This window comes from Coregonus clupeaformis, chromosome 30, assembly GCF_020615455.1.
Source record: "Coregonus clupeaformis isolate EN_2021a chromosome 30, ASM2061545v1, whole genome shotgun sequence".
Classification (NCBI taxonomy): domain Eukaryota; kingdom Metazoa; phylum Chordata; class Actinopteri; order Salmoniformes; family Salmonidae; genus Coregonus; species Coregonus clupeaformis.
In genome coordinates, this window is record NC_059221.1 from 25,629,233 (window position 1) to 25,650,736 (window position 21,504).

At 44.0% G+C, this 21,504-nt stretch overlaps 1 protein-coding gene across 1 annotated transcript in view; it reads right to left on the reverse strand.

Annotated features, from left to right (window-relative positions):
• The window catches only part of LOC121546591 (CDK5 and ABL1 enzyme substrate 2-like), a 100,034-nt gene that overhangs the window by 48,474 nt on the left and 30,056 nt on the right, over nt 1-21,504 (reverse strand). The window contains exon 3 of the mRNA XM_041857835.2: nt 10,862-10,939. Within this exon, the coding sequence (XP_041713769.1) occupies nt 10,862-10,939 (78 nt within the window). The remainder of the gene's footprint in view (nt 1-10,861; nt 10,940-21,504) is intronic.

The following is a 21,504-nucleotide window of genomic DNA, read 5'->3' on the forward strand; positions in this document are numbered from 1 at the left end:
ACGTGGGAAAGGGTTACACATAGGGCTGTCATGGTAACCGTATTACCGCCACACCGGCGGTCAGGAGTCATGAAGGCAGTCAAATTCCACGTGACCGTTTAGTCTCGGTAATTTGGCTTCTCCAAGCTCTGATGCTGCTGATGGTCATTAGTAGCCTACCAAACTTGCTAACTGCCTGGTACTCAGCACTCTATTGTCCCTCTAATCACTCTGACATCAATGCAAATGTGTTCGAAAATCTAATCAAACACTTCATGAGAGCCCCATGAGTGATGGCCTCTACTAAAAAGAGGAGGATCCCATCAGATTTCTATAGGCTAGGCCACGATATTTATTTCTCTACTTTCTTAATATTAAGCACATTGTTTATAAATCCAGGCTCTGACGTAGCCGGCCGTCACCGGGAGACCCATGGGGTGGCGCACAATTGGCCCAGCGTCATCCAGGGTAGGGGAGGGAATGGCCGGCAGGGATGTAGCTCAGTTGGTAGAGCATGGCGTTTGCAACGCCAGGGTTGTGGGTTCGATTCCCACGGGGGGCCAGTATGAAAAAATAAAATAATAATGTATGCACTCACTAACTGTAAGTCGCTCTGGTCCTCTGTAGCTCAGCTGGTAGAGCACGGCGCTTGTAACGCCAAGGTAGTGGGTTCGATCCCCGGGACCACCCATACACGAAAAATGTATGCACGCATGACTGTAAGTCGCTTTGGATAAAAGCGTCTGCTAAATGGCATATTATATTATATTATTATATAAGAGCGTCTAATAAATGACTAAAATGTCAATGTAAAATGTTATCTTTACAACAGTAGTATAGGCTACCTGGCTGGCATGAAAATGAACCACCGGAAAAGCGTCCTTCATTCGCTATTAAGTGCATAGATGACATGTATTTTTTCCCGCTGCCCCTGTTTCGAGACAGGTGCATGATAATGGTCCATTCTAAATCAAAACAAATTTCACACATATTATTTAGTATATGTAAAGACAAGATTCAATCAAGAATAGTCTGATGGGTGACAATATTAGCCTATCACTTGTGAATTATATATTATCACTTGTGAATGATGCCCAGCACTTTTTCGAATCATAGGTGTCTGTCTTCACTTGTAGCCTGTGAGAAAGACCTGATCACGTGACGGAGAGCCATGTGAGTGAGAGGTGCTTAGGAGCGCGCAGCACTCAGGGAGAAGGGCACAACGCAGCACTCCGGGAGAAGGGCACAACGCAGCACTCCGGGCCAAGGGCACAAGGCCACTGTATGTATCATGAACCTGTCTCGAAACAGGGGCAGTGGGAAAAAATACATGTCATCTATGCACTTAATAGCGAATGAAGGACGCTTTTCCGGTGGTTCATTTTCATGCCAGCCAGGTAGCCTATACTCCTGTTGTAAAGATAACATTTTACATTTACATTTTAGTCATTTAGCAGACGCTCTTATCCATACTTTTTTCAAATCATCATTAGAGTCGCATCACGCAGCCTTACAATGTATTAAAAATCTAAACATATAGCCCAACGTTTATAGAACAACTAAAGTTACATTAATAACTCTAAATTAAGCATATAGGAGGACCTGTTTCTTTGTTAACCGCTCAACACAGAATAAACGCATGTGCTCACTCCCTCAAATCGTTTGGAGAAGATATTTATATTTTATTCCGCTTTGTTCAATTGTATTCTTCATACTATAAAATAATATAAAATAATGCCACGGAATTCTAAGCAAATCTTGTCTGCTAAATGAACTAGTGTAGCCCACAGCCATTTGGCATAGCCACATCAGGACCTAACATAAGGACAACTCAGAGTATGCTATTCTGTTCTTCTGAAATAGACTACATTTTCTTCATATCATGTTTCTTTAGACCTGTCTAAAATAAATAATGGATTTATTGTGAAGGTGTAGGCTATATTACATGGATTTATTATACTTTTTTTTAATGTAGATGTTCCAAAGGTCTGCATCAGTGGCTTGTAGGCTATGTGTGGAAGCCAGGAGATGCTCAATGTGTTTATGTTAATTAACGGTCAATTACTGTGAGACCGACAGTTATTTGCTTGACAATCACCGGCTGACGAAATTTCATGACCACCACAGCCCTAGTTACACACAAGGAGGACTGAGAGGGAAAAATGACCTCTAGCTCTTCTGTGACACACAGAACGTGGGACTGCAGGGTAGATGACAAAAACAGTTTCTGGATGCATTCATGACTCATTAATACAGTCATACAGGATGCAATGCATTACAGCTGTTCATTTTTAGCATGCCTCTGCAGTAGTAGCATATAGCTAGAAATTGGTTGGGCCATTTACATTTACATCATTTAGCAGGCGCTCTTATCTAGAGCAACTTTCGGGAGCAATTAGGGCTAAGTGCCTTGCTTAAGGGCACATCGGCAGATTGTTCACCTAGTCGGCTCGGGGATTCGAACCAGCTACATTTCGGTTACTCTCCCAATGCTCTTAACCGCTAGGCTACCTGCTGCCATGGGGCAAAGAGAAAAATGTGCAGTTTTATATGTACACATTTTGCAATGAGTCTGAGAGACAATTTTGATGTTTTAAACTACACTGAACAAAAATATAAACGCAACAAGTGTTGGTCCCATGTTCCATGAGCAGAAATAAAAGTTAAATAAAATAAAATGTTTTTTTTAAAAGATCCCAGAAATGTTCCATACGCACAAAAATCTTAATTTCTCTCAAATTTTGTGCACAAATTTGTTTACATCCCTGTTAATGAGCATTTCTCCTTTGCCAAGATAATTCATCCACCTGACAGGTGTGGCATATCAAGAAGCTGATTAAACAGCATGATCATTACACAGGTGCACTTTGCTCTGGGGACAATAAAAGGCCACTCTAAAATGTGCAGTTTTGTCACACAACACAATGCCACAGATGTCTCAAGTTTTGCTTCAGCGTGCAATTGGCATGCTGACTGCAGGAATGTCCACCAGAGCTGTTGCCAGATAATTGAATGTTAATTTCTCTACCATAAGCCGCCTCCAACGTCGTTTTAGAGAATTTGGCAATACGTCCAACAGGCCTCACTACCACAGCCCAGGACCTCTATATCCAGCTTCTTCACCTGCGGGATCGTCTGCGACCAGCCACCCGGACAGCTGATGAAACTATGGGTTTGCACAACCGAAGAATTTCTGCACAAACTGTCAGAAACCGTCACAGGGAAGCTCATCTGGGTGCTCGTCGTCCTCACCAGGGTCTTGACCTGACTGCAGTTCGGCGACGTAACCGACTTTAGTGGGAAAATGCTCACCTTTGATGGCCACTGGCACGCTGGAGAAGTGCGCTCTTCACGGATGAATCCCGGTTTCAACTGTATCGGGCAGATGGCGTTGTGTGGGCGAGAAGTTTGCTGATGTCAACGTTGTGAACAGAGTGCCCATGGTGGCGGTGGGGTTACGGTATGGGCAGGTATAAGCTACGGTCAACGAACACAATTGCATTTTATCGATGGTAACTTGAATGCACAGAGATACGGTGACGAGATTCTGAGGCCCAATGTTGTGCCATTCATCCGCCGCCATCAACACACGTGTCACGGATTCCGCTCCACTTCTGATGAGGACACAGGGGGGTCATGAGGAGAGGATTAGCCTCTATCTGATTGATTCTCCTGCGTATCATGTGGTGTTGGGACTTCCCTGGTTAACCATTCATGACCCCACGATTTCATGGCAACAGAGGGCTCTCAAGGGATGGTCCGGTCAGTGTTCAGGGAGGTGTTTAGGAGTATCCTTGGGGGCAACTACGGTGGAAAGTCCAAACCAGGTTTCCACTATGCACATTCCTTCCGAGTATGCCGATTTGGCTATCGCCTTCAGTAAAAAGAGGGCGACTAAATTACCACCCCATCGTCCGGGGGATTGCGCGATAAATCTCCAGGTAGGAGCTGCACTTCCCCGGAGTCACGTGTATCCTTTGTCTCAGGAGGAGAGGGCGGCTATGGAGACATATGTCACCGAATCTCTGAGACAGGGATACATTCGGCCATCCACTTCATCTGTCTCCTTTAGTTTCTTTTTTGTGAAGAAGAAAGATGGTGGGTTACGCCCGTGCATTGATTACCGTGGCTTAAATCAAATTACCATCAAGTACAGCTATCCATTACCCCTGATAGCTAGTATGACGGAATCATTGCATGGGGCACGCTTCTTCACAAAATTTGGATCTCAGGAGCGCGTACAACCTAGTGCGTATCCGGGAGGGAGATGAGTGGAAGACGGCATTTAGTACCACCTCTGGACATTATGAGTATCTGGTCATGCCATACGGGTTAATGAATGCTCCATCAGTTTTCCAATCATTTGTGGATGAGATTTTCAGGGACCTGCACGGACAAGGGGTAGTGGTGTATATTGATGACATCCTTATATACTCCACTACAAGGGCCGAGCATGTGTCCCTGGTGCGTAAAGTACTTGAAAGACTGTTGGAGCATGACCTGTATGCTAAGGCAGAGAAATGCCTGTTCTTTCAGGAGTCCATCTCCTTCCTAGGGTACCACATGTCCGCGTCTGGGTTGAGGATGGAGAGTGACCGCATTTCGGCCGTGCGTAATTGGCCGACTCCAACCACGGTGAAAGAGGTGCAGCGATTCTTGGGGTTTGCCAACTACTACCGGAGGTTTATCCGGGGCTTTGGTCAGGTAGCGGCTCCCATTACCTCGTTGCTGAAGGGGGGACCGGTGCATCTGTGGTGGTCAGCTGAGGCGCACAGGGCTTTTAGTCACCTGAAGGACCTGTTTACCTCTGCTCCAGTGCTGGCTCATCCGGATCCCTCCTTGGCCTTCACGGTTGAGGTAGACGCGTCCGAGGCTGGGATAGGCGCTGTACTTTCTCAGTGCTCGGGTACGCCACCCAAGCTCCGCCCCTGTGCTTTCTTTTCGAAGAAGCTCAGCCCGGCGGAGCGCAACTATGATGTGGGGGACCGGGAGCTGTTGGCTGTGTTCAAAGCCCTGAAAGCGTGGAGACATTGACTTGAGGGGGCTAAACACCCTTTTCTCATTTTGACTGACCACCGCAATCTGGAGTACATCCGAGCGGCGAAGAGGTTAAACCCTCGCCAGGCAAGGTGGTCCATGTTTCTCACCCGTTTTGTTTTCACCCTTTCTTACAGGCCAGGCTCCCAGAACGCTAAGGCAGACGCCCTGTCCCGACTGTATGACACGGAGGAGAGTTCCGTGGAGCCCACTCCCATACTTCCGGCATCGTGTCTGGTGGCACCGGTGGTATGGGAGGTTGACGTGGACATCGAGCGGGCGTTGCGTAACGAACCAAACTCCTCCCCAGTGTCCAGAGGGTCGTATGTACATACCGATGGAGGTCCGCGATCGTTTGATCTATTGGGCTCACACGTCACCCTCCACTGGTCATCCTGGCATCGGTCGGACAGTGAACTGTCTTAGTGGGAAGTACTGGTGGCCCACCTTAGCTAAGGACGTGAGGGTTTATGTTTCCTCCTGCTCGGTGTGCGCCCAGTGTAAGGCTCCTAGACACCTGCCCAGAGGGAAATTACACCCCCTACCCGTTCCACAACGACCGTGGTCCCACCTATCGGTGGATTTTATGACTGATCTTCCTCCCTCAAAAGGGAACACAACCATCCTGGTCGTTGTGGATCGGTTTTCTAAGTCCTGTCGCCTCCTTCCTCTGCCCGGACTCCCTACGGCCCTACAAACTGCAGAGGCCCTATTTACACACGTCTTCCGGCACTACGGGGTGCCTGAGGATATAGTGTCTGATCGGGGTCCCCAATTCACCTCAAGGGTTTGGAGGGCGTTCATGGAACGGTTGGGGATCTCGGTTAGCCTTACCTCAGGTTTTCACCCCGAGAGTAACGAGCAGGTGGAGAGAATCAACCAGGAGGTGGGTAGGTTTCTGAGGTCGTATTGCCAGGACCGGCGAGGGGAGTGGTCGGTTTTCCTACCCTGGGCAGAGATGGCAATAAACTCCAACCACCACTCCTCAACTGACCTCACTCCTTTCCAGTGTGTGTTAGGTTATCAGCCGGCCCTGGCACCTTGGCATCAGAGCCAGATCGAGGTACCTGCGGTGGACGAGTGGGTTCGGCGCTCGCAGGAGACCTGGGACGCTGCACATGAACGTCTGCAGCGGGCCATCAGGTGGCAGAAGGCGAGCGCCGACCGCTACCGCAGTGAGGCTCCGGTGTATGCAAAACCTGCCCCTTCGCCTGCCCTGCCGGAAGCTGGGTCGGCGGTTTGTGGGCCCATTTAAAGTCCTGAGGAGATTGAACAAGGTATGTTATAGGTTACAGCTTCCTACTAACTATCGCATTAACCCCTCGTTCCATGTGTCTCTCCTCAGGCCGGTGGTAGCTGGTCCACTCCAGGAATCTGAGATACGGGAGGTTCCTCCGCCCGCACTAGACATCGAGGGGGCACCGGCGTACTCGGTCCGTTCCATCCTGGATTCGAGGCGTCGGATGGGGGGCCTGCAGTATCTCGTGGAGTGGGAGGGGTACGGTCCGGAGGAGCGGTGCTGCGTTCCTAGGAGGGATATCCTCGATCCCTCCTTGTTGAGAGAATTTCATCGAAATCATCCGACTCGCCCCGCGCCGCGTCCTCCTGGCCGTTCCCGAGGCCGGTGTCGACACACGGCTGGAGCCGCGCGTTGGGGGGGGGGTACTGTCACGGATTCTGCCGAGACTGCCCTTCCTTCTGGTTCGGGCAGGCTTCGGCGTTCGTCGTCACCGGAATACTAGCTGCTGCCGATATATGTTTCTATGTTCATCTGGTTGTTGTCTAGTGTTGCACACCTGTTTCCCATTATGGTATTTTGTTCTTCCCTATTTAACCTGTTCGCTCCCACTGTGTGTTGTGCGTGTTTGTTACTTGTTTCGAGTGTCGTTTGTGAGCGGGTTTGCTCCTCCCTGTGTTGGAGGTTTTGCTTGTTTCTTTACTATACAGTAAAGTAGATTTTCATTTCATTCTGTGTCCTGCGCTTGACTGTGGCCTACCGCATTCCACAGACATTCATGACAACATGTTTCAACATGATAAAGCACGGCCCCATGTCGCAAGGATCTGTACACAATTCCTGGAAGCTGAAAATGTCCCAGTGCTTCCATGGCCTGCAAACTCACCAGACATGTCACCCATTGAGCATGTTTGGGATGCTCTGGATCGACGTGTACGACAGCGTGTTCCAGTTCCCGCCAATATCCAGCAACTTCGCACAGCCATTGAAGTGGAGTGAAACAACATTCCACAGGCCACAATCAACAGCCTGATTAACTCTATGCGAAGGAGATGTGTTGCACTGCATGAGCCAAATGGTGGTTACACCAGATACTGATTGGTTTTCTGATCCACGCCCCTACCTTTTTTTAAAGGTGCATATCTGTATTCCCAGTCATGTGAAATCCATAGATTAGGGCCTAATTTATTTATTTCAATTGAATGATTTCCTTATATGAACTCAGTCAAATCTTTGAAATTGTTGCGTTTGTATTTTTGTTCAGTGTAATTAAAGCTAAAATATGGGTGTGTTGACTGTAATAAAGGTAATAATATAGGTGTGTTGACTGTGATAAAGGTAATAATATAGGTGACTGTGATAAAGGTAATAATATAGGTGTGTTGACTGTGATAAAGGTAATAATATAGGTGTGTTGACTGTGATAAAGGTAATAATATAGGTGTGTTGACTGTGATGAAGGTAATAATATAGGTGACTGTGATAAAGGTAATAATATAGGTGTGTTGACTGTGATAAAGGTAATAATATAGGTGTGTTGACTGTGATAAATGTAATAATATAGGTGTGTTGACTGTGATAAAGGTAATAATATAGGTGACTGTGATGAATGTAATAACATAGGTGTGTTGACTGTGATAAAGGTAATAATATAAGTGTGTTGACTGTGATAAAGGTAATAATATAGGTGTGTTGACTGTGATAAAGGTAATAATATAGGTGTGTTGACTGTGATAAAGGTAATAATATAAGTGTGTTGACTGTGATAAAGGTAATAATATAGGTGACTGTGATGAAGGTAATAACATAGGTGTGTTGACTGTGATAAAGGTAATAATATAAGTGTGTTGACTGTGATAAAGGTAATAATATAGGTGACTGTGATAAAGGTAATAATATAGGTGTGTTGACTGTGATAAAGGTAATAATATAGGTGTGTTGACTGTGATGAAGGTAATAATATAGGTGACTGTGATGAAGGTAATAATATAGGTGTGTTGACTGTGATAAAGGTAATAATATAAGTGTGTTGACTGTGATAAAGGTAATAATATAGGTGACTGTGATAAAGGTAATAATATAGGTGTTGACTGTGATAAAGGTAATAATATAGGTGTGTTGACTGTGATAAAGGTAATAATATAAGTGTGTTGACTGTGATAAAGGTAATAATATAGGTGACTGTGATAAAGGTAATAATATAGGTGTGTTGACTGTGATAAAGGTAATAATATAGGTGTGTTGACTGTGATAAAGGTAATAATATAAGTGTGTTGACTGTGATAAAGGTAATAATATAGGTGACTGTGATAAAGGTAATAATATAGGTGTGTTGACTGTGATAAAGGTAATAATATAGGTGTGTTGACTGTGATGAAGGTAATAATATAGGTGACTGCGATGAAGGTAATAATATAGGTGTGTTGACTGTGATAAAGGTAATAATATAGGTGTGTTGACTGTGATAAAGGTAATAATATAGGTGTGTTGACTGTGATGAAGGTAATAATGTAGGTGTGTTGACTGTGATAAAGGTAATAATATAAGTGTGTTGACTGTGATAAAGGTAATAATATAGGTGACTGTGATGAAGGTAATAACATAGGTGTGTTGACTGTGATAAAGGTAATAATATAAGTGTGTTGACTGTGATAAAGGTAATAATATAGGTGACTGTGATAAAGGTAATAATATAGGTGTGTTGACTGTGATAAAGGTAATAATATAGGTGTGTTGACTGTGATGAAGGTAATAATATAGGTGACTGTGATGAAGGTAATAATATAGGTGTGTTGACTGTGATAAAGGTAATAATATAAGTGTGTTGACTGTGATAAAGGTAATAATATAGGTGACTGTGATAAAGGTAATAATATAGGTGTTGACTGTGATAAAGGTAATAATATAGGTGTGTTGACTGTGATAAAGGTAATAATATAAGTGTGTTGACTGTGATAAAGGTAATAATATAGGTGACTGTGATAAAGGTAATAATATAGGTGTGTTGACTGTGATAAAGGTAATAATATAGGTGTGTTGACTGTGATAAAGGTAATAATATAAGTGTGTTGACTGTGATAAAGGTAATAATATAGGTAACTGTGATAAAGGTAATAATATAGGTGTGTTGACTGTGATAAAGGTAATAATATAGGTGTGTTGACTGTGATTAAGGTAATAATATAGGTGACTGTGATGAAGGTAATAATATAGGTGTGTTGACTGTGATAAAGGTAATAATATAGGTGTGTTGACTGTGATGAAGGTAATAATGTAGGTGTGTTGACTGTGATAAAGGTAATAATATAGGTGTGTTGACTGTGATAAATGTAATAATGTAGGTGTGTTGACTGTGATAAAGGTAATAATATAGGTGTGTTGACTGTGATAAATGTAATAATATACAGTGAGGGAAAAAAGTATTTGATCCCCTGCTGATTTTGTACGTTTGCCCACTGACAAGGAAATGATCAGTCTATAATTTTAATGGTAGGTTTATTTGAACAGTGAGAGACAGAATAACAACAAAAAAATCAAGAAAAACACATGTCAAAAATGTTATAAATTGAATTGCATTTTAATGAGGGAAATAAGTATTTGACCCCCTCTCAATCAGAAAGACTTCTGGCTCCCAGGTGTCTTTTATACAGGTAACGAGCTGAGATTAGGAGCACACACTTAAAGGGAGTGCTCCTAATCTCAGCTTGTTACCTGTATAAAAGACACCTGTCCACAGAAGCAATCAATCAATCAGATTCCAAACTCTCCACCATGGCCAAGACCAAAGAGCTCTCCAAGGATGTCAGGGACAAGATTGTAGACCTACACAAGGCTGGAATGGGCTACAAGACCATCGCCAAGCAGCTTGGTGAGAAGGTGACAACAGTTGGTGCGATTATTCGCAAATGGAAGAAACACAAAAGAACTGTCAATCTCCCTCGGCCTGGGGCTTCATGCAAGATCTCACCTCGTGGAGTTGCAATGATCATGAGAACAGTGAGGAATCAGCCCAGAACTACACGAGAGGATCTTGTCAATGATCTCAAGGCAGCTGGGACCATAGTCACCAAGAAAACAATTGGTAACACAATAAGATTCCATAACAATAACGAGGTTATATACAGGGGATACCGGTACCGAGTCAATGTGCGGGGGGTACAGGTTAGTCGAGGTAATTTGTACATGTAGGTAGGGGTAAAGTGACTATGCATAGATAGTAGACAGCGAGTAGCAGCAGTGTAAAAAAACAAGTAAATAGTCCGGGTGGCCATTTGATTAGCAGTTCAGGATTCTTATGTCTTGGGGGTAGAATCTGTTAAGGAGCCTTTTGGACCTAGATTTGGCGTAAAAATTTGATTTTTTTTGTTGTTGTAAAAACAAAGGGGGGGCCGTGCCGACACTACTACCAGGTAAAAGCAGGAAGTGGAAGTGACTGATTTCTTTTTTTGGGTGTCTCATAAAATACAGCGGGATCATTTCAGTGAACAGCAGAGTTTGTGGTATGACAACGTGTGAATATTCACAGTTTAGTGGTGTGAGGAAGCAACACAGTACTAAACGTGACACACTGCAGCAGCATTAGTGTGAAGTGAATAAGTTGTACTGTACCTGATGTGAACGCTCTCTCCATAGGGCAACACTGAGAACACCGCAAACAGAGAACGCTTGGCACAGATCAACACGATCCTGGAGAGACAACAACCACGTCAGAGACAGATGAAGGGAGAGACAGAGAGAGAGAGAGAGAGAGAGAGAGAGAGAGAGAGAGAGAGAGAGAGAGAGAGAGAGAGAGAGAGAGAGAGAGAGAGAGAGAGAGAGAGAGAGAGAGAGAGAGAGAGAGAGAGAGAGAGAGAGAGCAAAAGAGACATTTCATCTAAAACGTTTGCTTGTGCAATAACATTTACATGTGTAGGCCTATTTCATGTCAATATAGCACCAATGAATTGACTTGAGAGAAAAAAAAACCCTCCTATGACTAGGTTTGATGGAAACAAGGATGTTGCGTGTTGTGGAAACATTCCCCTGACTACTAATCCTACACACCTCTGCCATTACCCTAGTGGGACCTGTATCAGCTGGAGGATCAGATGACGTAAAGACGTTCTTCTTTATCAAAACACTGTTTCCTCTCAACTATATTTTATGAGGGGACACAGTCCTCTTTCATCTGTGGCTAACACCTTAACGTTACACAGTTCTGCATCATAAAGAAGTCACTGTCTTTTAGCCTACGGCTAACATTACCAAAGAGGATGTTAGCCAAGATGCTAATCTCAGTACCATTTGATGTAACACTGCTAACTGAACATTACCATGACATATACCTGGTATATAACAAGACCAAATCAAATAACATTTATTCGTCACATACACAGTTTATGGCTTCAGTTCCCACTATCTTGCGCATCAGTATCTTTGACGTTACACAGAACTGCTTCATGACTAACTAAGGTACTGGCTGTGTCCCATTTAGCTTTGGTAAAAAGCAGTACACTATGTAGGAATAGGGTGCCATTTGGGAAACAACCACTGTCTTTCGCCAACAGCTACAGTGGCTTGCGAAAGTATTCACCCCCTTGGCATTTTTCCTATTTTGTTGCCTTACAACCTGGAATTAAAATAGATTTTTTTGGGGGGGTTTGTATCATTTGATTTACACAACATGCCTACCACTTTGAAGATGCAAATTTTTTTTGTATGTAACAAACAAGAAAAAAAAAAAAAGAAAAGAAAACTTGAGTGTGCATAACTATTCACCCAACCCAAAGTCAATACTTTGTAGAGCCACCTTTTGCAGCAATTACAGCTGCAAGTCTCTTGGGGTATGTCTCTATAAGCTTGGCACATCTAGCCACTGGGATTTTTGCCCATTCTTCAAGGCAAAACTGCTCCAGCTCCTTCAAGTTGGATGGGTTCTGCTGGTGTACAGCAATCTTTAAGTCATACCACAGATTCTCAATTGGATTGAGGTCTGGGCTTTGACTAGGCCATTCCAATACATTTAAATGTTTCCCCTTAAACCACTTGAGTTTTGCTTTAGCAGTATGCTTAAGGGCATTGTCCTGCTGGAAGGTGAACCTCCGTCCCAGTCTCAAATCTCTGGAAGACTGAAACAGGTTTCCCTCAAGAATTTCCCTATATTTAGCGCCATCCATCATTCCTTCAATTCTGACCAGTTTCCCAGTCCCTGCCGATGAAAAACATCCCCACAGCATGATGCTGCCACCACCATGCTTCACTGTGGGGATGGTGTTCTCGGGGTGATGAGAGGTGTTGGGTTTGCGCCATAGCGTTTTCCTTAATGGCCAAAAAGCTCAATTTTAGTCTCATCTGACCAGAGTACCTTCTTCCATATGTTTGGGGAGTCTCCCACATGCCTTTTGGCGAACACCAAACGTGTTTGCTTATTTTTTCTTTAAGCAATGGCTTTTTTCTGGCCACTCTTCCATAAAGCCCAGCTCTGTGGAGTGTATGGCTTAAAGTGGTCCTATGGACAGATACTCCAATCTCCGCTGTGGAGCTTTGCAGCTCCTTCAGGGTTATTTTTGGTCTCTTTGTTGCCTCTCTGATTAATGCCCTCCTTGCCTGGTCCGTGAGTTTTGGTGGGCGGCCCTCTCTTGGCAGGTTTGTTCTGGTGACATATTCTTTCAATTTTTGAACAATGGATTTAATGGTGCTCCGTGGGATGTTCAAAGTTTCTGATATTCTTTAATAACCCAATCTGTACTTCTCCACAACTTTGTCCCTGACCTGTTTGGAGAGCTCCTTGGTCTTCATGGTGCCGCTTGCTTGGTGGTGCCCCTTGCTTAGTGGTGTTGCAGACTCTGGGGCCTCTCAGAACAGATGTATATATACTGAGATCATGTGACAGATCATGTGACACTTAGATTGCACACAGGTGGACTTTATTTAACTAATTATGTGACTTCTGAAGGTAATTGGTTGCACCATCTTATTTAGGGGCTTCATAACAAAGGGGGTGAATACATATGCACGCACCACTTTTCCGTTATTTATTTTGTATATATTTTTTTTAACAAGTTATTTTTTTCATTTCCCTTCACCAATTTGAACTATTTTGTGTATGTCCATTACATGAAAACCAAATAAAAATCCATTTAAATTACAGGTTGTAATGCAACAAAATAGGAAAAACGCCAAGGGGGATGAATACTTTTGCAAGGCACTGTAACGTTACACAGTGCTACTTCATAATGATGTTTTAATGAGGGGAAGTTAGGAGAGTAACTATGATTTAAAGAGATAAAAATGTTCACAACAGCAACAACGACTTCTCTCACAGTGGAAAAATGTGTGCTTAAGTCACTATTCTCAGAACCAGAGCTGCTATAGATATACACAGTCATGACTTTACTAGGTCTGTGTCCCAAATGGAGCGGAATCCCCTGTACAATGCACTTCTTTTGACCCCTCTCGGCCTGCCTCTATCTGCGTCCCAGTGGTACCCTATTCCCTATGGGCCCTGGTCAAAAGTAGTGCACTACATAGGGAACAGGGTGCCATTTGGGACGCATACTAACTCACAATCTCAAACCAACTCTGTCCCAGACCCAGCATGCATGGGAAAGAGTCAACTGGAAAAAAACAACCGTGTCCCAGGCCCAGCATGCATGGGAAAGAGTCAACTGGAAAAAACCAACCGTGTCCCAGGCCCAGCATGCATGGGAAAGAGTCAACTGGAAAAAACCAACCGTGTCCCAGGCCCAGCATGCATGGGAAAGAGTCAACTGGAAAAAAACAACCGTGTCCCAGGCCCAGCATGCATGGGAAAGAGTCAACTGGAAAAAAACAACCGTGTCCCAGACCCAGCATGCATGGGAAAGAGTCAACTGGAAAAAACCAACCGTGTCCCAGACCCAGCATGCATGTAAAACAATGCCAGTGAGTCCTGGTGCTTTATAATGGGCCTAGAGTAAACATGACTCTCGTAGCTCCGTTCACTCCTTCTCTGGAGAAGAGCCAGATCTGGGTTCCCACCCCTGTACTGACAGTGTGTGTGTGTTACCCTGTACTGTGCTCTGAGGATGAGGGACAAAGGAACAAGCTGTCTAGATAGATAGACAATATGAGGCAAGGCATCACTGTAGACTAGTGTTCTGTTGGATACATTTGGGAACCAGCCTGAGTTGTATGGAGGAATTTAGTTAAAACATTTAATTTTGCATTTTCAAACTCAATTGGAAATGCAAATGGACATAATTATAAATCCATATTAGTTTGCAATTCCTTTTTCTAAATGGGTATGAATTTTTTTGTGACAAAATTCTAATTGAAATGTAAAAAAAATATATTGCATTATCATTTTCATGATTGAGTATGCATAATGTCTGTCAATCTGAAATAGAAAAGTGTGTTTGATACTTAATTTCCATGGTACTATCCAGTACAACACTGACATTTAATTTCCTTGTTGTGACAACATGAATTATGACTAGAAGAAAAATAATTGACAATATTTTTTCCATACTCTATGTGGTTTAAGACTGTCGAATTTCAAAAGATCAATCAAATTCGATAAATCGATCGCAATGCTTCATTTTGCTATTTTGCTAGCTCATTTGCGTTATCATTTTCAACTTGTGTTGATTGTCAATCAAACACTGTGGGTGGGGTGGTCCTCTGTAGCTCAGCTGGTAGAGCACGGCGCTTGTAACGCCAAGGTAGTGGGTTCGATCCCCGGGACCACCCATACACAAAAAAAAAATGTATGCACGCATGACTGTAAGTCGCTTTGGATAAAAGCGTCTGCTAAATGGCATATTATTATTATTATTATTATCTTCACTGAGCAATGCGCACACGAAGGATCAACTTAGGTACTACTACTTGGATAGATAGGAGGCAGAGGTTGCAAGCTCAGCTGGTAGAGCACGGCGATTGTAACGCCAAGGTAGTGGTTTCGATCCCCGGGACCACCCATACACAAAAATGTATGCACGCATGACTGTAAGTCGCTTTGGATAAAAGCGTCAGCTAAATGGCATATTATTAATATTAAAGGTAGATACTGTGTACAGCAGTGGAGGCTCCTCAGAGGAGGAAGGGGAGGACCATCCTCCTCAGTGAATTTCATAAAAATATATATTTTTAAACATTTAAAAAGTTATCATTTTTTAGATAAAACTATACTAAATATAATCACGTCACCAAATAATTGATTAAAACACACTGTTTTGCAATGAAGGTCCACAGTAGCCTCAACAGCTATCTGTAGGGTAGCAGCATGGTGTAGCCGGAGGACAGCTAGCTTCCGTCCTCCTCTGGGTACATCGACTTCAATACAAAACATAGGAGGCTCATGTTTCTCACCCCCTTCCATAGACTTACACAGTAATGATGACAACTTCCGGAGGACGTCCTCCAACCTATCAGAGCTCTTGGAGCATGAACTGACATGTTGTCCACCCAATCAAAGGATCAGAGAATTAATCTAGTACTGAAAGCATAATCTACAGCTAGCTAGCACTGCAGTGCATAAAATGTGGTGAGTAGTTGACTCAAAGAGAGAGAAAGACAATAGTTGAACAGTTTTGAACAAATTAATTTATTCCAAAATGAAGGAGAAGCAGGAGAGAGAGAGAGAGAGAGAGAGATTGTCATTTTCTTTCCACTTTCAGTTTCACTTACTTAGCTAGCAAATGCAGCTAGCTAGTTTAGCCTACTAAATTACCCTGCTCAAACAGAGGGATGCTATGTTAGCTAGAGGGCTATGACTTTCCAACACAACACTGGAACTCTTCCAAGTCAAGGTAAGCTTTTGGTTTGACTAATGTATTGCCACCGGGGCCCGGCCGGTGTAAGTGCTAAACTGCTTACTGACTGTACACCGTAACATTACTGCATGATTGTAGTGGATGTACTAACACGTTAGTTCTATTAGCTATGTTGACTATGACATTACTTTAGCTAATATGGTGACAACGATGTAGGATGTGTGTAGCGGTTATGATATGGTTTGGCTTGGAAATGTTTTTTCGTCTGGTCACATACAGCTGATGTGTTGTGCATTGAAGTCTACAAGCGAAGGGACAAGGTGAGAGGAGGAGAGGGCCTAGATGCGAGAAGGTATACAACGTGGCTGCTATGAAAGTGTTGAAAAACATGTCTTAAACGGAAACAAACGGAACAAAATGGGGATAAACATACCTGAATTTGTCCAATAGAAACTCAGGTTTTCAACTGTTGGACTAATGATTACACTCTATGTCAGTAAGATGAAGACAAGAGTGTGCACGGCGGTATTGTCTGTCCTTGTCTGTCCATGTGTCACTGTCTGCCACCTCAAATCTTTCTCTCGACCTGTGTGCACCTACGTTGTAAGCTAGGTTGTAGCAACCTCATGATGGTTATAGGGAACATTAGAGTATCACGCAGTAGCCTAAACCTATCACTGTTACATTGAACTGGGTGAATGGAATATGAATGAGAGTCATCCAATACGCTGTAATAGAAACAAAGCCATGAAAAAAGATTGTCCTCCCTCATCTTAAAACGGCACCGACCGCCACTGGTGTACTGTAAGTTTACAAGTCATTACAAGTCATTACTTGGCAGCGATTGTGCAACCCAAAGACACATTGTATCACACTGTGAACAGACCGTTTGGACCACCTTTCCTCCTCATAGGCAGTTACTCAAATGAGTTGGACATGTTGCAGAGTTACTGTCATGTTGCTGAGTTGGACTGCAGAGATACTGTCGTCATGTTGCTGAGTTGGACTGCAGAGATACTGTCGTCATGTTGCTGAGTTGGACTGCAGAGATACTGTCGTCATGTTGCTGAGTTGGACTGCAGAGATACTGTCGTCATGTTGCTGAGTTGGACTGCAGAGATACTGTCGTCATGTTGCTGAGTTGGACTGCAGAGATACTGTCGTCATGTTGCTGAGTTGTGTCCCCACTGAGTTCTATTCATATTGTAGTCCCATGATCCTCCCCACTGAGTTCTATTCATATTGTAGTCCCATGATCCTCCCCACTGAGTTCTATTCATATTGTAGTAACATGACCATTCCCCACTGAGTTCTATTCATATTGTAGTCCCATGATCCTCCTCACTGAGTTCTATTCATATTGTAGTCCCATGATCCTCCCCACTGAGTTCTATTCATATTGTAGTCCCATGATCCTCCCCACTGAGTTCTATTCACAATGTAGTCCCATGATCCTCCCCACTGAGTTCTATTCATATTGTAGTCCCATGATCCTCCCCACTGAGTTCTATTCATATTGTAGTCCCATGATCCTCCCCACTGAGTTCTATTCATATTGTAGTCCCATGATCCTCCCCCACTGAGTTCTATTCATATTGTAGTCCCATGATCCTCCCCACTGAGTTCTATTCCATATTGTAGTAACATGATCCTCCCCACTGAGTTCTATTCATATTGTAGTAACATGACCCTCCCCACTGAGTTCTATTCATATTGTAGTAACATGACCATTCCACACTGAGTTCTATTCATATTGTAGTCCCATGATCCTCCCCACTGAGTTCTATTCATATTGTAGTCCCATGATCCTCCCCACTGAGTTCTATTCATATTGTAGTCCCATGATCCTCCCCACTGAGTTCTATTCATATTGTAGTCCCATGATCCTCCCCACTGAGTTCTATTCATATTGTAGTCCCATGATCCTCCCCACTGAGTTCTATTCATATTGTAGTCCCATGATCCTCCCCACTGAGTTCTATTCATATTGTAGTAACATGATCCTCCCCACTGAGTTCTATTCATATTGTAGTAACATGATCCTCCCCACTGAGTTCTATTCATATTGTAGTAACATGACCATTCCACACTGAGTTCTTGTATGCAACATTTTGTTTATTGCAAGTCAAGCCTTCGTTTGCCAGTAAATATTGTCAACATTACAGTATTGAATTGTTATATCCCACAGGGGACAGTACCAGATGATCTTTCATATGGACTAGAATCAGTCTGATTCTTATGAGTTCCTGTTGTCTGATTTGAAGGCTACAAAAGCCTTTTCTATATTAGCTCGGTTTCTCCAGACCTGACTGTGTGCCTTTCAACTCGTCTATATTTTGTTCCAACCCTCAGGAAACTATGACGTCATTGCTGTGTAAGGTAACCCCAGCAGCTCCGCCAGCAGACGCTGCCCTGTTCGGTCTTCCAGATGCTGCTGACCAAGCTGCCCCGTTCGGTCTTCCAGATGCTGCTGACCAAGCTGCCCCGTTCGGTCTTCCAGATGCTGCTGACCAAGCTGCCCCGTTCGGTCTTCCAGATGCTGCTGACCAAGCTGCCCCGTTCGGTCTTCCAGATGCTACTGACCAAGCTGCCCCCTCCTGTCTTCCAGATGCTGCTGACCAAGCTGCCCCGTTCGGTCTTCCAGATGCTGCTGACCAAGCTGCCCCCTCCTGTCTTCCAGATGCTGCTGACCAAGCTGCCCCCTCCTGTCTTCCAGATGCTGCTGACCAAGCTGCCCCCTTCAGTCTTCCAGATGCTGCTGACCAAGCTGCCCCCTTCAGTCTTCCAGATGCTGCTGACCAAGCTGCCCCCTCCTGTCTTCTAGATGCTGCTGACCAAGCTGCCCCCTCCTGTCTTCCAGATGCTGCTGACCAAGCTGCCCCCTTCAGTCTTCCAGATGCTGCTGACCAAGCTGCCCCCTCCTGTCTTCCAGATGCTGCTGACCAAGCTGCCCCCTCCTGTCTTCCAGATGCTGCTGACCAAGCTGCCCCGTTCTGTCTTCCAGATGCTGCTGACCAAGCTGCCCCCTCCTGTCTTCCAGATGCTGCTGACCAAGCTGCCCCCTCCTGTCTTCCAGATGCTGCTGACCAAGCTGCCCCGTTCTGTCTTCCAGATGCTGCTGACCAAGCTGCCCCCTCCTGTCTTCCAGATGCTGCTGACCAAGCTGCCCCCTTCGGTCTTCCAGATGCTGCTGACCAAGCTGCCCCGTCCTGTCTTCCAGATGCTGCTGACCAAGCTGCCCCGTCCTGTCTTCCAGATGCTGCTGACCAAGCTGCCCCCTCCTGTCTTCCAGATGCTGCTGACCAAGCTGCCCCCTTCAGTCTTCCAGATGCTGCTGACCAAGCTGCCCCCTCCTGTCTTCCAGATGCTGCTGACCAAGCTGCCCCCTCCTGTCTTCCAGATGCTGCTGACCAAGCTGCCCCGTTCTGTCTTCCAGATGCTGCTGACCAAGCTGCCCCCTCCTGTCTTCCAGATGCTGCTGACCAAGCTGCCCCCTTCGGTCTTCCAGATGCTGCTGACCAAGCTGCCCCGTTCGGTCTTCCAGATGCTGCTGACCAAGCTGCCCTTCATCAGACAGGTAAGGATGCTCTCCCAGAGGAAGCCAGGGCTGGAGGTGCACCAACATGGCTGAAAGATGACTTGATGCCCCCTCCCCTCACCCTACTCAATGAGCCCACACTCTGGTAAATTGAGTGAATGAATGATTGGTTGTAACAACATGCACTAAACCGGAGCATACAGTTATTGTGAACAATAAAAAAACAGTAGGATGTGTGAATTGAATTGTGACTAATGCACTTACTATGAGTTGTACATTGATAATCTGTGTTTTAGGTGTCCATCCATGCTAACCTTTCTGCATCATTTGTGCTCCTTATTCACAGGCGGTTCTGGCTGATCGAAATCGAGAAGGAATATCATCCCCAATGATAGTACTAATATTTCTAACGGCACTAATGAGGAAGAGGAGAGCAGGATTCTCCATTGTCTCTGAACTGCTTGAAGTGTCCAGTCAAAATTACAGTGCCACTTTGTTACCACTAGTCACATGTTCAAAAGGATGTTCTGCTAAAATGATAACAATGCAGAAATGTTGTTGCTCTTCAATGAGGTTCTGCCAATCACACGTCGGAAACCATTATCGAGGAAACCTACAGTAGTCGAAACACTTTGTGTGGATAGTAACCTGTTTGTTGAACACCAGTGATTCAAAGAACAAGAATAACTATTACCTGTAGGACAATGTCTCTATCACAGGTCACCAAGGGGACAGTAAGGTATATCCTTAATAAAAACATTTTTGATGGTTAATTGTGTGTGCCTCCAGTCGACATGGAACAACTTAATACGCAATACCAACTCAGTGCCCTTGTTGTTAGTGTCCTCCCTGAGATTTGAAGGTTGGACAGTTCGATCCCTGGCTGAGACATACCAAGACTGTAAAAATGGGACCCGATGTGTCTTGGCACTAGAGATAGATCGGGGGGGTAAGGCCCTGCGATAGACTAGCGTCCTGTCCAGGGGGTGTACTTGTACATCAAACTGCTTCACACTACAGAAACAGGAGATAGACTAGCGTCCTGTCAAGGGGGGTGTTCTTGTACATCAAGCTGCCTCACACTACAGAAACAAGTTCCTGCTCCTATGAGTCGTTGTGGCTCGCCACAAGCCAAGGCTTGTTTATTTACTTTGGCTTGCAGCTTTAACAGTATTGAGTCAAGGAACAGCTTTACTGCTCAAGAAAATATGGAGTCACAGTCCTGAAGGGGCAGAGCAGGCAGGTGGACTTCCTGTCGCTTGTGGGGACATCCTGATGGTGCCATTGTAAATACTGTCCCACCAAGGACTAAGTCCAAGACTAATGGTTCCTTCTCCCTCTCTCACACACACAGTCACTATGTCAATATATATATATATACAGTGCCTTCGGAAATTGTTCAGACCCCTTGACGTTTTCCACATTTTGTTACGTTACAGCCTTATTCTAAAATTGATTAAATAAAAAATGTCCCTCAATCTACACACAATACCCCATAATGACAAAGCAAAAACAGGTTTTTAGATTTCTTTGCAAATTTATTCAAAATAAAAAACGGAAATATCACATTTACATACAGTGAGTGAAAAAAGTATTTGATCCCCTGCTGATTTTGTACGTTTGCCCACTGACAAATAAATGTTCAGTCTATAATTTTAATGGTAGGTTTATTTGAACTGTGAGAGACAGAATAACAACAAAAAAATCCAGAAAAACACATGTCAAAAATTTTATAAATAGATTTTCATTTTAAATGAGGGAAATATTGTAATACAATGTATTACTTTGAATGTGAATTTTGTCACAAAAAATGCATACCCATTTAGGAAAAGGAATTGAAAACATGATATTGATTTATCATTTGCCCATTAGAATTTAAGATTTAATTAAGTCAGTCATTCATAGACTTCCATAGGGTTGTGGGTCAAAACAAAAATTTGAATTTCAGTTCACTGCCTGAATCGACTGAACTTGTCACA